At 43.9% G+C, this 15,428-nt stretch overlaps 1 protein-coding gene across 11 annotated transcripts in view; it reads left to right on the plus strand.

Annotated features, from left to right (window-relative positions):
- The window catches only part of UBE2Q2 (ubiquitin conjugating enzyme E2 Q2), a 68,889-nt gene that overhangs the window by 51,364 nt on the left and 2,097 nt on the right, over positions 1 to 15,428 (plus strand). For 6 of the 11 annotated variants that reach the window (XM_070053256.1, XM_070053251.1, XM_070053253.1 and 3 more), the window contains 3 exon segments: positions 5,974 to 6,022; positions 6,740 to 6,835; positions 14,462 to 14,528. The exons of 1 other annotated variant lie outside the window; for it this stretch is intronic. In XM_070053256.1, the coding sequence (XP_069909357.1) occupies positions 5,974 to 6,022; positions 6,740 to 6,835; positions 14,462 to 14,528 (212 nt within the window). 11 annotated transcript variants of the gene reach the window in all.

Below are 15,428 nucleotides of genomic sequence, written 5' to 3' on the forward strand. Positions count from 1 at the left end.
TCACCACAGGAGCTGTGATGGCCTGTGGAGCATGTGTTCACCAGTAGTGAGTACAGTTCAGGAGAGTCAAATGACAGTTGCCATGCAGCTTTTATTCTACAGATTTATTTATTTTATTTGAAATTCAGAGTTACACAGAGAAGGAGAGGCGGGTGCGGGGCGGGGCGAGAGACTGAGAGATCCTCCATCTGGTGGTTCACTCCCCAAATGGCTGCAATGGCCAGAGCTGCGCCAATTCGAAGCCAGGAGCTGGGAGCTTCCTCTGGGTCTCCCACGTGGGTGCAGGGGCCCAAGGACTCGGGCCATCTTCTGCTGCTTTCCCAGGCCACAGCAGAGAGCTGGATCGGAAGTGGAGCAGGCGGGTCTCAAACCAGCACCCATATGGGATGCCGGCACTGTAGGCGGCGGCTTAACCCGCTACACCACAGCACCAGCCCCTGCCGTGCAATTTTTGTTAAAGCCTGAATTGCTGCTTTTTGGTTAAAAATATTAATGTAGGGTGGGACAAAAAATCAAAATGTATGCCTAAGCTAGTTATGAAATGTGTTTTAGAGCCCTCTGGTGTAGGAGTGGCTAAACCAATTTGAGAATTTTGAACACTTAACAAAGTCCACTTTGTGAGGTACTCCATATTGTGGTGATTAAAATCTAAAAATATTGGTTGAGATAGTAATATTTATGTTAAAATTAATGGGAAATATGCTAAAAAGCGATTTGGGAGCTTTCTGTGGAGCGTCCCTGTTCTACGCTTGTTGCAGTTAGTTATCTTTTTGCCTTCATTCTTATGTGTGCTTTTTGGGATCAAACCCTGTTAAGAATTGTGTCTCTGAGTAGTCAGAATTTGTCACCAGCTGTGGTGTTGACTTAGTACAGAGGTAATGGAGCATGATGTGTACCTGCACATTCAGTTGAAGAAGTGGCTTTAAAAGTTGTGTGTGGCACGTAGATGTCCTGAGTCCATCTGAGGTCTACCTGGAGTAGCATCGCCTGAGCGTTCACACACCTGCAGTCTGGTTGGTTCCGGATCGGCCAGAATGTCCTGCGAGCACCAGGATGGTGTTCTGCCAAGATTACAGGGCTTTGGGAAATTGGGCTCGGAATATTCTCTACAGAGAGCTTCCTGGGGCCTTAGTGTGTCCTCCCTGGAAGGTGTTAGCCATCTTTTCCCACAGTCATCTTAGTAACTGCTTTGTTTTTACTCTCTGGGAAGTGCTGCTGTGTTAGGAATCTAGGGGTTGGAGGTGGCTCCCGTGTGTGTGGGGCAGAGCAAGGACAGCTGCAGCAGTCCCTGAGTAGCTGGACCTCAAGGGTCTACAGGGCTCTGTGGCAGAAGCTGCTGCAGGCTGCTTACAAGCATCCTGTTAGGAGGAGTGGAGATCTAGGACTGTGTAAAGTTTTGTTTGCTCTCTTTTAAAGTTTCCCTAGACTGTTTTGGATCATGCAGTAAAAATGCCATAAAAAGTACTTGTCCGGTCTTAAAGTCTCATGATCAGTTTTCGAGGTTGAATGTTAGGTAACTGGACCAAATATTTACATACACAAAATAAACCTAGGACTGAAAAATGGTAAATGTTTAACCTTTATGTGTCTTGCTCACAACACCAGCTTTTTTCTAGCCACCAACCTTAATGTTAACGTATACCTTTCTTTATGAAATGTTTCTGATTGGACTTAACTGTTGTGCTTCAGTTTTACGTGCTTCATAAAATTGTTTAATCAGAGCCTACTCGAGAGAAAAAATGATAAAGGAAAAGATTTGGAAAAATTCAGTAAATTCAGCATAAATACATAAAAGTTTTTTTTATCAGAGTACTTTCAAATATTATAAAATTGTATAAGTTTTTCATATTTTGTGAGAAATTGCAGGTTTTTATAATATTAAGTACCTTGCCATCTACTAGTGGGAATCTATACATGAAGTTACTGTTAATATCATTTAGATTTCTAAAACCTATGACATGGTTTATCTTCATTGAGTTTTTTTCCTTTTGGCCACACTGGGGTTATTGTCCCTAATGCTCATATGAATAAGTTGAATAAGTCAACTTTGACTTACCCAAAAAAACTTCTGACTCCTAATGAAGTGTTTTCATTATGCCCAAAGCCAGTTATATAAAAGATTAAAAATATTAAGTGCTCCGTGACTGTCGGGTGTGAGGTGTGGACAGGAGGTTAAAGGAGCAGTGAGTGGCTCTGACTCTGCAGGGCAGCACGAAGTAGGTGAGGTCTCAGGTCTGGGAATGTGCGTGGGAATTGGTCAGCTGGTGGAGGCTGGAAGAACATTATCCACCTAGGTGAAAGGAAGTGTAATCACCTATTTAGGGAAGAATGCAATGTGCTTAGAGTATGCCAGACCGATCTGAGCTGTAATACAAGGGGTGGGGATAGGACTTACACAGAGCAGCATAGGAAATGGCGCTGCCACCATTTCTTGTACCGCAGCTTGGTGACAGGGCCTGTGATTTTTTTTCTGGTAAGCAGATCATTACCTGTGGACACTGAATTCATCCTTTATAGAAAGCTGAATCAGAAACATGAATAACAGTGAGGAAAGTGTTTGAGGAAGATAAATCTGATGATAGAAGAGATTAGAAACTATAGTCACAAAGCGTGGAAGGATGGGATGCAAGTGGAGGGGCTAAGCTGCTGTCTTAGAGCCAGTGCTGAGAACTTCAGTTAGTGATGGAAGTGCCAGGGGCATGGAACCTGGAAGCTTCACAATGGCTTGGTCCTCTGGGGAGTCGTCTACTTTGGGAAGAAATGAAAGTACTGATGAAACAGCTTGCAATCTTGGAATCGGGGTGAAGTTAGGTATTTTGTGATTCCAGATAGATGATGGATTTTTTTTTTTCTTTTTAAGATTTACTTACTTATTTGAAAGAGTGAGGGAGTTGGGGGAAAGAATGAGATCTTCATCTACTTCAAATGTGTGTAGCACCCAGAGCTGGGCCAGGTTGAAGCCGAGAGCCTGGAACTCCATCCTGGTCTCCCGTCTGGGTGGCAGGGGCCCAAGCACTTGGGCCACCTTCCACTGCTATCCCAGGCCACAGCAGAGAGCTGGATCGGAAGTGGGGCAGCCAGGACTCCAACTGGCGCCCATGTGGGATGCCAGCACTGTGTGCGGCAGCTTTACCCACTACGCCACAGCGCTGGCCCCTGTGCAGCTATTTCCACTGCATGATTTCAGAAAATATCCCCCAGTCATAACCATTCACAGCTGCTCCCAAACCCTTCTCTGCCCTCCCTCCTACTCTGGCAACCACTAATCTGCTTTCTGGCTACATTTGCCTATCCTGGATATTTTGTATAAATGGAATCATACAAAATTGTGATCTTTTGGAACTGGTTTCTTTTCAATAATTCAAATGGGTGAATGAGCTTAGGGTACTGTTTGTTATGCACCTGAATTTTTAAATTGAAAGTGTTACTGTGACTACTTATGTGACCTATTATCCTTAGATGACCTTTATAGATTGTCACTTTGTGACAATTCTTTGTATTGTTTTTGAACTGTTTTGACTTTCAGCAGGAGTTCTTTGAGGCAGAGAATAGTAAGTTTGCTGCACAGTGATAAAATGAGTGTAATTCAGTACAGAAATAGAACTGACCACTTCATTTACGTGTAAGTGCTGCTCGGTGTACATATATTTTTTTTCTAAGAAAGTATTTATTTGAAAGAGTTACAGAGAGGCAGAGGCAGAGACAGAGGGGTCTTCCATCCGCTGCTGGTTCACTCTCCCAAATGGCAACAGTGGCTGGAGCTAGGCCGATCCAAAGCCAGGAACTAGAAGCTTCTTCTGGGTCTCCCACGTGGTTGCAGAGGCTCAAGGACTTGGTCCATCTTCTGCTTTCCCAGGCCACAGCAGAGAGCTGGATCAGAAGTGGAGCAGCTGGGACTCAAACCGGCGCCCACATGGGATGCAGGCACTGCAGGCAGTGGCTTTACCTGCTATGGCACAATGCCAGCCCCTCAGAGTATATATGAAGGAAAGGATCCCTTACCTCACTCTTCGTGTAGGTTACTAGAACTACTTCTGTCTTGTGTTTAGATATCCAGCATACATTTTTGTGGCTATTATGTGTATATACAAGCATATTTTGATTTGATCTGCAAATGGTGAAACTTTCTTCCTGCCTGACGAGTCCTTTGTCCCTGCCCCTGCCCTCGCTGCAGAGAAGAATTCTCAGTGGAAGGGTAGGGGTTGGATAACGGGTCACTGGTGTACCTTGCATTCGCCCTTCCCTGAAACAAATCTCTTCCTCCCTCCTTCCTCCCCTCCCTCCCCTCCTCCTTCCCTTGCTCCCTTCCCTTAAGATTTATTTATTTATTTGAAAGTCAGTATTAGAGAGAGAGCAAACTTCCATCCCATGGCTCACTCCCTAGATAGCTACAATGGCTAGGACTGGGCCAGGCTGGAGCCAGAAGCCAGGAGCTTCATCCAGGTCTCCACTTGGGAGGCAGGGGCTGCCTTCCACTGCTTTCCTAGAGGCATTAGCAGGGAACTGGACCAGAAATGGAGCAACTGGGACTTGAACCAGAGCTCATATGGAATGCTGGCATCACAGGCAGCAAGCAGCTTAATCCACCGCGCCACAGTGCTGGCCCCAAGCTTCTAATGGGAAGATCAAGTGTGGAAATAATTAGTTGATAGATGATTAGACTTTGAGCAGAATCTAAATGAGAGCAAGGGTCTTTTGTCAGTCACCAGTAGTCAATATATACAGGACACTCTTGTAGCCCGGGGGGAGAATCAGAGAATTGAAGTTAAATTTCTGTGTTTTGGGCATGTAGGCAAATACACAGAGTTTTTGGTTGTTAATTCTTGTGGCTCTCCACCTGTTTAATTTTTGGTGCGTTTTTCTTTCCCTCCCATTACACTTCCACTTTGAAAAGAGCAGTTGGAGGGACACTCACTTGAGTTCCCCAGGGTGGGGGAGCTGAAGAGCACTTCTTTCTCACATCTCATTGTTAGTTTACTGTAACAATGATTAATGTTAATAGTGTGCAGCAGACATTTTAGATACTTTGTTTCTTTGCAAAGTGGTTTGGCTTGGTCAGCATGAGGCTGCATCTGGTTAGCAAGAAAGGAAGGTTGGCAGGCCAGAGTAGCCGTGGTCAGCTGTGTGGAGAAAGAGAGAGCATCATTTGGAAGGAGGGCAGTGGCGGAATCCCAGGCAGGGCAGGGCGGGGCTCAAGCTCAGGCAGAGCGCAGAGCGGTTCGCATGGCCCCAGCAGTGCTCTGAGCCTCGGTGCTTTCAGGGTTACCGCGGTGCATCTTCCAACGTCATCAGCCCTCTGATTTCTCTTTGTAAGCATGATGTCAGTGTGTTTTGAAATTTAAAATACCTTTAATGGAGGAGTGAAATTAATTTGTCTGAGAAAGGACAAAAAGGTTGAGGAATCTTGACCCGAACAGTGATTTCCCAAAGGGACACCTGGGAAACCCCCCGGAAGTTGCCTTGGCTCAGAGAACAGTCCTTGAGCTGTCTCAGAGAGGCCCTGTGGCCTTCTGTTCTCACAGGAGAGTGGACATGAGCAATTTAAGCCATACAATGTCACACAGGTGTTCTTTATTGTGGATAGGCTAGGGGTGGTGCTGTTGTCAGGAAAACCTCCTGGCTGTGTGATGTGGAGAAGTCTCAGATGCGTGGGACACTTGAATGCTAACTAAGGAGACTGATTCTTTGGCTCTTGTTCTCTGGAATATTTGGGGCTAAGTAGTTTCTGACATTTTAAAACTCTGAAAGTATTGTTACTAAGAAGTTTTTTTTTTTTTTAAACTGACTATAGAGCACGATCATTAGAATTTAAAAATTATCCATAGATTTAACATCACTAACAGCTGTTTTCATTTTTGCATATTACATCGAGCCTTGTGTGCATACTTTTCTTAGTAATGTTACTTTCAAAGTATATTGAGAAGGAATGCTGCGATCTGGAGAGTTTTGTGTGATTCCTTTTTTCTTTTTAAGGTATGTGTTGGGTGGAGGAGCATTGTGTATGGAACTTCTCACAAAACAGGTGAACTTCTTATTTTTTTCTTTCAATTTTATTTTTATTTATTTGTTTGAGAGACAGACACAGCCAAACAGAGCTCCTGTTCACTGGTTAACTCTCCAAATGCCTGCAGCAGCCAGGGTTGAGACTAAAGGTTGGGAACCAGGAAACTCAATCCAGGTCTCCCAGGTGGATGGCAGGGACCCAACCACTTGAGCCATCACCTGCTGCCTTCTAGGGTCCGCACTGCGAGGACGCTGGCATTGGGAGCTGGGGCCGGCATTCCGACTGTGTGCTCTGATGCGGGCATGCAGGCATCTGAACAGGGAGGCTATGCCTGCCTCTGTTTTCTTATGGTACTCCACAGTCCATCTCCCTAGGGTGTTTTGATTATGCAAATAAGATTCTAAGTAGCAAAGTTCTTATGCAGTCTTTTTTAATAGCACTTTTAGTAATGAAAAACTATTTAAGGTAAACCAATAAAACGACATTGTGCTTGGAGCTGGATCCATATTAGGATAGGCATTGAGTGATATTTTTTAATGTTGTAATTTGCTCACGTTAGGTGCCTGGAATGTAGGCTTGCTTTGGTTTATTGTGAGATTCTGGGAGTGGCTCAACTTTACTTTTTCCTGGATTACAGATTTCTTAACACTGATTTTCTGTTGTTGAATTGTTACATGCTATTTGGGGATCAGGGACTGCTTGTGTGTTTGAGAGACATGTTTTCTTCTCCTGTAGGGCTGGAGCAGTGCCTACTCGATAGAATCGGTCATCATGCAGATAAATGCCACCCTAGTCAAAGGCAAAGCCAGAGTGCAGTTTGGAGCAAATAAGGTACTTATTATTAAGATTTCACATAAGCTGTAAGATAGGTTTCCTGTTACCTTAGGGGGCTTCTTCCTGTCTTGACGCACATCTTTTTGAGACAGTTTATTCCATTTTCATTTGGTTTGTTGTCTTGTTAACTAAAGTGATCTATAGAAAACATGGGAGTGTAAGGAAATTAACGATAACTGAATGATCAGTTAATTATTTAGTGCTTGTTCTTTTTAGTTCTTGTTATATTTACTGTAAACATATCACGTTTTAAATTTATTATTGGCATGTATATTGTAATAAGAAAATTTATATGTACTTGGAGGTTTCCCAAGAGTGAGACCATGTTATGATAGTTATTCTTAATTACCTTTTATGTGCTAGGCTCTAGTCTAAACCTTTTTTCTTGTTAACTCTTGGTCCTTCTGATAACCTAAAATGCAGATATTCTCTGTCTTTGTTCAGTAGGACACTGAAATGTGGAGGTCAGATATTTTGTCTTAAGGTCATGGGTGACAGAGCAAGGACCGGCACCAGGCAGTCTAGCCTTGGCTCTGTTCTGAACCCCTTGAATTCTATAGTTTATTAATTTCCTACATTAAAAAATGTAGTATGTAGTTATCAATAAATACTTAAGTGGGCTAAGGTAATACTCTGGAGTATTACATTTTGGAAAAATGTTTATGTGGTGGAAATCATCTTGACCTATTGCTTTTTAAAATTTGAATGTTCCTAAAGTTCTTTGTGAGTTTCCCATTACATGTCTATTCGAATAGTATTAACTCTTAAGTATTTATCACCATATGCACCCCAAATCATGAGTCCACTTAGAATCTTAATTCACAATGTAGGGAAAAAAATTGTTTTAAAAGTCTTTTATTTGGGATGGCACTCCTTTTTTGCTTTTAGCTGTTTTGTACAACTGGAATAAAATACCATTTGGCATAAAATCCAAAAGTTGATTATTGTACACTAGTGAGTTGCTTAACAACATTAGCTAGCATTTCTTTTTCTTTGTTTCTTTCTCTTTCATTCTTTCAAGATTTTTATTTATTTGAAAAGCAGAGTTGGAGAGAGAGAGAGAGAGAAAGAGAAAGAAAGAGAAAGGGGGGGAGGGAGGGGTCTTCCATCTACTGGTTCATCCCCCAAACAGCTGCAAAGGCCCCAGACTGGGCTGGACCTGGCTAAAGCCAGGAGCTTCCTCCTCTCAGTGGGTATGGAGGCCCAAGCACTTGAGCCATCTTGTCCTGCCTTTCCAGCCACACTAGCAGGGAGCTGAATCAGAAGTGGAGCAGCTGGGACCTGAACCGGCAGTGTGGGATACCAGCATTGCAGGCAGCAGCTTAACCTGCTTCCACAGTGCTGGCCCTGTAGCTAGCATTTCTTAACATATGTATTTCAGTATGTTAGTGCTTTAATGGTTTAAGTGTGGCACATAATGTGTGTTAGAATATGGAATTCTTATTTTTATTTTTAAATTTTTTTTTAAAGATTTATTTATTTGAAAGAGTTACAGAGAGAGAGGAGAGGCAGAGAGAGAGAGGTCCTCCATCTGTTGGTTCACTCCTCAATTGGCCGCACCGGCCAGAGGTGCACAGATCTGAAGCCAGGAGCCAGGAGCTTCCTCCAGGTCTTCCCATGCGGGTGCAGGGGCCCAACCACTTGGGCCATCTTCTGCTTTTGCAGGCCATAGCAGAGAGCTGGATTGGAAGTGGAGCAGCTGGGACCCAAACTGGTGCCCATATGGGATGCCGGCGCTGCAGGTGGCGGCTTTAGCTGCTAGGCCACAGTGGCTAGGCCACAGCGTCGGCCCCCTTACTTTTTGGTGACAGGATTTATAACTATATTTTTCCGTGTAGTTTCCTTGGCAAGTAAAAATAACCATTTTACTTAGAATGCGCAGTCAAGCTACAAACACAATATTTGCATGTTAAGGACAGCCTTCCACAGTCTCTTAGCAATAGGCGCAGTTCTCCTGATCTCATTGATGTGGGAGCATCACAGCCTGTACCTACAATAAGGTGACCCAGTGAGTTAGGAGATACAATGAGAGTGTATGCAGCCTGTCTGTCCTTGACAGAAATGTCAGTATGTGTTTGGAATGTGGATATTTTTCATTTTCTTTTTTTTTTTTTTTTCAGTGTTTTGTTATGATGAAACTTCAGTCTTCTTTTTTTTTTTTTTTTTTTTTGACAGGCAGAGTGGACAGTGAGAGAGAGAGACAGAGAGAAAGGTCTTCCTTTTGCCGTTGGTTCACCCTCCAATGGCCGCCGCGGCCGGCGTGCTGCGGCCGGCGCACCGCGCTGATCCGATGGCAGGAGCCAGGTGCTTCTTCTGGTCTCCCATGGGGTGCAGGGCCCAAGCACCTGGGCCATCCTCCACTGCACTCCCTGGCCACAGCAGAGGGCTGGCCTGGAAGAGGGGCAACCGGGACAGAATCCGGCGCCCCAACCGGGACTAGAACCCGGTGTGCCGGCGCCGCTAGGTGGAGGATTAGCCTAGTGAGCCGCGGCGCCGGCCCTTCAGTCTTCTCTTTATTAAGAAATATTTGTCAGTCAAGAAAGTGGAAACTTTGTAGTAAGAGTTTCACCTTCCTGTATTCTAAACTCAGCAGAGAATAGTCTAAATGTTAACTTTAAAAATACTGTCAAGAAAGTAACTGGCTGGATGGTGTTTAAAATGTGCTGCTGTTTGTATGTGAGTGTTGTGTGAGTGTTAGAGGGAGACAGGCATTACTAGATACGCATGTAGAAGTACAGAATGTTCTGGGAAATATAAGAACGTGCCGATAGCTGTTGTTTGTGCTAAGCGCTTTTTAAAAGTACTGGTGAGGGGGTGCCTTACGATGAGAGGGACACTTTAAATTGTTTTATGCTTTTGAATTTCTTTTTGCCATATAAGTATTAGCTCAAAAATACCTTAAATATTTAAAAAATACTATGAGCTATTGGTTCATAATAAATGAATGAATTTACCTCCTTAACTCTTTATACACTGATAGAAATATGTGTAAGTTTGGAAAACAAAACATTTTCCACCAGCAGACCTGCTGGAGATAGGGATCTAATTGACGGAGTAGGGGATGTTACAGTTCTGGCTAAGCAGGAGTCACTGAATCGGAGTAGTAAGTAGTATAGGCTCTGTGTTGGAAGAGTTGCAGATTGGTGCCTGCTCACATGGGGCACCATAAATGTTAGGAAAAGAGGCGCAGAATATAGGCAGTGTATGAATCTACAGCCAGACCGAATTTAGAGAAAATAAGTCCACAGAGGTGGGTGACCAACTGCCCCACCAGGGGCCGGGCCTTTTTATATTTTAGGAGGGCCAGGGATGGGGGTGGGGGTACGGGGCAGCAGGCTGAGGGGAATTCCTGGAACTGGGGGGCCTTGGGAACCTGGAAGAGAATGCAGGGTGGGGTATGAAGGCCACAGGGTGGGAGAGCCAATGGAGCTCCAAGGGCACGGAGTACACTGCAGTGTTTGTCTGGGCAGTGAGCGAGTGGCTGAGGCTCCTGTCTTTGTTCCATCGCTCACCGGTAGCTCCCCTAGGCTGAGCCAGCGGCCGCTGAGAGCGAGCCCCGGGCAGGATGTGGGCTGGGCTGGTCTAGAGCCTGAGCCCCGGGCCACAGTGGTGAGAGTCTTCCAAGGATGCTTCCAATCGCTGGAGCCCGGTGGAGGAGGGGAGTGCTAGGGCACATGGTCCTGGGGGCAGTTCCGCATCTCTTCCTGCCTGGAAGGGCCCCTCCCTTTCCTGCTGCTCACACATAGACTCCCATTCACAAGAGAGAGGGGCTTTCCCCCCTCCAGGTCCAGGAGGGGCCAGCTGCTACTTAGACTGACCTAACCAGTCCAATGTTAGAGGGCTGCGCCAGGGGACTGCCGTGATCGCATGTTGGTTACGCCCACAGCTGTCATCACAGTGAGACACAGACACTGGAGGAAGGCAGCACTGATCTAAGCCCGTGGGATTTTGCATCCACTCGGCAGCTAAAATGGAATATGCCAAAAACCAGCGACTGTCACTCATGAATTTTAATGAAAAGGAGAGGCAAGGCACTGATCGGGACCGACGCTCCTTACCAGAGTGCGGCCCCCAACAGCGGGTTACACAGCTTTTTATAGTACTCTGTCCACTAGGGCTCACAATTTTGAACCGGGCCCCTGGTATGCAGTGAACAATAAAAAGAAAACCAGAATATGGTTGTAAGATAACTGTTAACAACAACAAACCCAATAACAGATCCAAGCTATGGTTGTAAGGTAACAGTGAAGGACACATTTCTGTCAGACTAGTTCCTGGGAATTTGGGCCCCATAGTTTCACAAGGTAAACGCTTAGCCGTTAGCAAGCAAAGCTAATATGTACAGAAGCAAGAGATCTGCAATTAGCTTTTAGCCATACTCACTCTATTTTGATTCTGATTCTACAAGATTCCCAAAGATTAAAATCAAGCAAATATGCATTTATAGTCAAAAGTCAGAACACAGCAGTAGGCAAGCCTACACAGATGAGAATTGGCAGAAATAGTAATAGGTATATGTATTCCAGAGACTGTAGATTTTAGAATGATCAGATACAGAATAGAAATTTCACTTGTTAGAATTGTGAGAAAATAAGTGTATGTGAAATTTTAATGTAAAGAAAAAAGGAATCATAAAATTGAGCAAGTAGTGGACCTACAGGAATGAGGAGGAAGCTCTGAAAAAATGAAATAAAAGTACAGAAATAATTGTCAAAATGAGAAACTCAGTAAATGGATTCAACACCAGAAGAATTCATTGATGAGACGGTATCTCCAAAGAGCTAAGGCGGCATGCTGCAGAGAGCATGGAGATGTGATACGGCCAAAGACAAGACGGAGGTCAGAGTGAGGGATGTGATGTGGCTTAGTGGAATCGTGGGAGATGTTAAATTATACTGAAAGTAGAGAAATGCAAGCTAGAAAGTAAGGAGATAGAAGCATGTCCATATGAGTTAATCGCAACAAATACAGAAAGACTAAGTTACCAGTTGGGCGGAGTTAACAAAACATGTAAGTACAAGAAGATTTAAGGTTTTTTTTAAATAAAGAGTGACAAAAATATGTCAGCATACAGGAAGCAAAAACAAGTGCTGTAGCTTACTATCAAACAAAGTATGATTTTAGAACAAAAGGCCTTAGTGATTACTTAATGAAAAAATCTCAGTTAACTATGAGGAAATAGCGATTTTTGCACTTTATGTATCTGTCAGAGGGGAGAAGCTGATTAAACACAAGGAGACGCTGAGAACTCCAGTACTGGAGTTGGAGACTTTAGTGAATCCTGCGTATGGTAAGTTAACAGAACATCAAAGTGTCCATCTGAATAACTGATTAACAGGCCTGGTCTGTGGACAGGTTACGCTTCTCAAGTATATGTGGACTATGGAAAAGTATTTCATATACCAATCCATAAAGCAAGTCAGAAGACTTAAAAACAGTTGGTGCTATATAAGCCATACTTGCATGATTTGCAATGTAATTATGGTTAGAAGATAGTGACGAAGAGATTAATTTCCAAATTCATGTAGATTTTTGTTAAACATACTTCTAAATAATGGTTAAGGAATCAAATGAAAATTTAAAAACACTTAGAATCAAATCATAGTAAAAATACTACAATTCTCACTTCCCTCTTCTCTGTAACATTTATGAAACTAAAGCTGTTGAGTGAAGCAAACCTACATTTTGAAAAGCAGAAAAAGGACAGATGTCATTCTCTAGTCTTACTTACATAAAATGATGTTAGTAACCATCAGAAAACAAGTGTTCCCTTGTAGAATTTTAAAACTCAACAACTCTTGGGCCACACAGGACTTTGAAAGTAAAAGTGCAGAATATGTAGAGAATAGTAATAATGTAATCACTACATTTCAGGAAACAAAGACCTCGGAGGCTTGTCCATTGCCTTAGAATCCTTCCGTCCTTTAGAAAGGGTAATCAGAATGGGAGAAAAGCAGAATGGAAAAATTGAACTAGAAGGTGTAAGCAGAAACCCCCATAAGTCAGAGAGACAGGGCTGACGCCCGTTTTCGAAAGGCCTCTGCAGCAGTAGTCCTTTCAAACTGCGTTGCTCGCTGTTGACAGCCGAGCAGGGGCAGGCTGAGGGCCTTAGTTCTGCCGCGTCTCAGAGGGCGGCTCCTGGGCTTCCTGGGGTTGGGAAGTGACTGTCGTGGTCGCTTGGCAGTTGCACTGTGTGTGGTTTGTTCTGTGTATAGTTTTGTCCTCCTCTTTGTGACAGCCTCTTTTTCATGAACTTTGAGAAGACAGGACTGTGTTTTGAATGTCATATAACGGGATTTTACTGCTTTAGAGAACTCTTAGAAACTGAAAGACTACCTGTAGAAAAATAGGAAGAGGATATAAAAACTCTATTTAAAGAAATAGAAATAAATGGATTGTGAACATTTGGAGACATTCGGCCTCACTGCGTAATGGAAATATAAATTCAGCTACACGTAGTCCTTTCTTCACCTGTCACTGTGGGATCAGATAACCTGTGTGTGATGAACTGAGTTGGTGAGGCTGAATGGAGGCGCTCCCACGTGACGGGCGGGAAAGCACACTTGCGCAGTCCAGAGGGCGGCCTGGCAATGTCCTGACACAGAGCCGTGCCTGTCTTCCGACTGCACCTCGGCTCCGGGCATTTTTACCAGCACCTCTCACACCACCCAGAGTGCCTGTCAGTAAGGCACCGAGCAGGGTATCTCCTGCTAGAGAACGGCAAAGCTGTCTGCGCGCTGACACGGGACAAGCGCCATAAAATGTGCGCCGAGAAAAGGGAGGGGCCGCCCCAAGGTACAGGAAATGAGAAAAAGCGTCAGCAGTTTGCCGCCAGCGGGGGAAGGAGAGTGGGCAGAGTGGACGCTAACGAGTGCGTAAGCTTAAGCAGGGACATAAAAGAAACTGGCAGGAATGGTTAATTCGGGTGGAGGAAGGAGGAGGGATGGGATGGAGGACAGCCGGGTGGCTGGCAGACAGACAGGAAGCGGAATTCTCACCTAGAATGTGTTTATACATTTTTAAATTCTTGTGGATCATTAAAACATTTTAAGACATAACCTAATAGGTACATACCACTGTGGACAGTGTGCGTGACATATTATTTGGAAGCTATGTTGTAGGTCAGTTATACTTACGGTGACAAAACGAATGCTAAATTTGGCTCCTATTTGTACCCAGAGTGGACTTTCAGTAATGACTTGTTGCTATTAAGGGCATTTTTTCAGATTTCTAACTCAAAATATCATTGATACATGTAGTCCCTGAAGCTTACATTTTCAGCTGAAAGTTGTATTTGTAGTTGTTTGCTTTGGGATGGCAGTTAGGAGGACAGTCTGGTGTCCTGCGTCTTGAGCCGTCACTAAAACCATAAAACTGTGTCTCTGCTTATAAAATGAACAGTGGAGCTTCTATTAGATTTTTACTAGAATATGGTTTTGTTATTCTTATAAAATTATAGAGAATAATGCAATTGGGAAATGAGAATATGAAGTTAAGTGTTTTTGAAGTGGAGAGAATATTCTGTGTCCTGTGTTCTTTTAAGCACAGCAATGATGTAGTAATAAACTTTAATAATTTTCCTCTACAGTTTTGACCCAAAATGTGTAATCTTTTTCTTTTCAGAATCAGTATAATCTAGCAAGAGCCCAACAGTCCTATAATTCCATTGTACAGATACATGAGAAAAATGGTATGTTTCTTATTAAACATTATAACCAGCATTCAAAATGTTTATAAAAAATGCTGTTTTTGATAATGCCTGGGAATGTGTAAGCTTTTTTTAGCTGTGGTGAAGAGTGGTCTTGATATAATTTTGCAAAATTTACAAATAAAATTGTATTTATCATATACAGCATGTTTTAAAGTATATATGTATATATGTGTGTGTATATACACACACACACACACATTGTAGAATGACCATCTAGCCAATCAACACGTGTATCACCTCACAAATTTTTGTGGTGAGCACACTTTGTCTACTGTCCTGTCATTTTCCCAGAAGGTGTTGAGTCACATTCACCGTATCCTGAGATGGTACCCTAAGCTGAGAGAAGTCCTAGTGTGGCCGTGCCCCTGCAGCCTTTAGCACACTCCTGCTGTAATGGCTTCCACACTGGCCAAGTGACACCACTGCACTGACAGCAGTCCATGTGCTGGTTACTCTACGTGCTGGATTTTGTTTGGGAGATAGTTATTTTCAGTGAAGTTTACTTTCTTTTTTTTTTCTTTTTTTTTTTTTTTTGCCAGGCAGAGTTAGAGAGAGAGAGAGAGAGACAGAGGGAAAGGTCTTCCTTCCGTTGGTTCACCCCCCAATGGCCACCATGGCCAGTGCGCTGCACTGATCCGAAGCCAAGAGCCGGGTGCTTCCTCCTGGTCTCCCACGCGGGTGCAGGGCCCAAGCACTTGGGCCATCCTCCACTGCACTCCCGGGCCACAGCAGAGAGCTGGCCTGGAAGAGGGGCAACCGGGACAGAATCCAGCGCCCTGACGGACTAGAACCCGGGGTGCCGGCGCCGCAGGAGGAGGATTAGCCTAGTGAGCCGCAGCGCTGGCCAAGGTTTACTTTCAAATACAGAACTGAAATGGA

The sequence above is a fragment of the Oryctolagus cuniculus genome, chromosome 12 (genome assembly GCF_964237555.1).
Source record: "Oryctolagus cuniculus chromosome 12, mOryCun1.1, whole genome shotgun sequence".
In the NCBI taxonomy this organism is placed as follows: Eukaryota; Metazoa; Chordata; class Mammalia; order Lagomorpha; family Leporidae; genus Oryctolagus; species Oryctolagus cuniculus.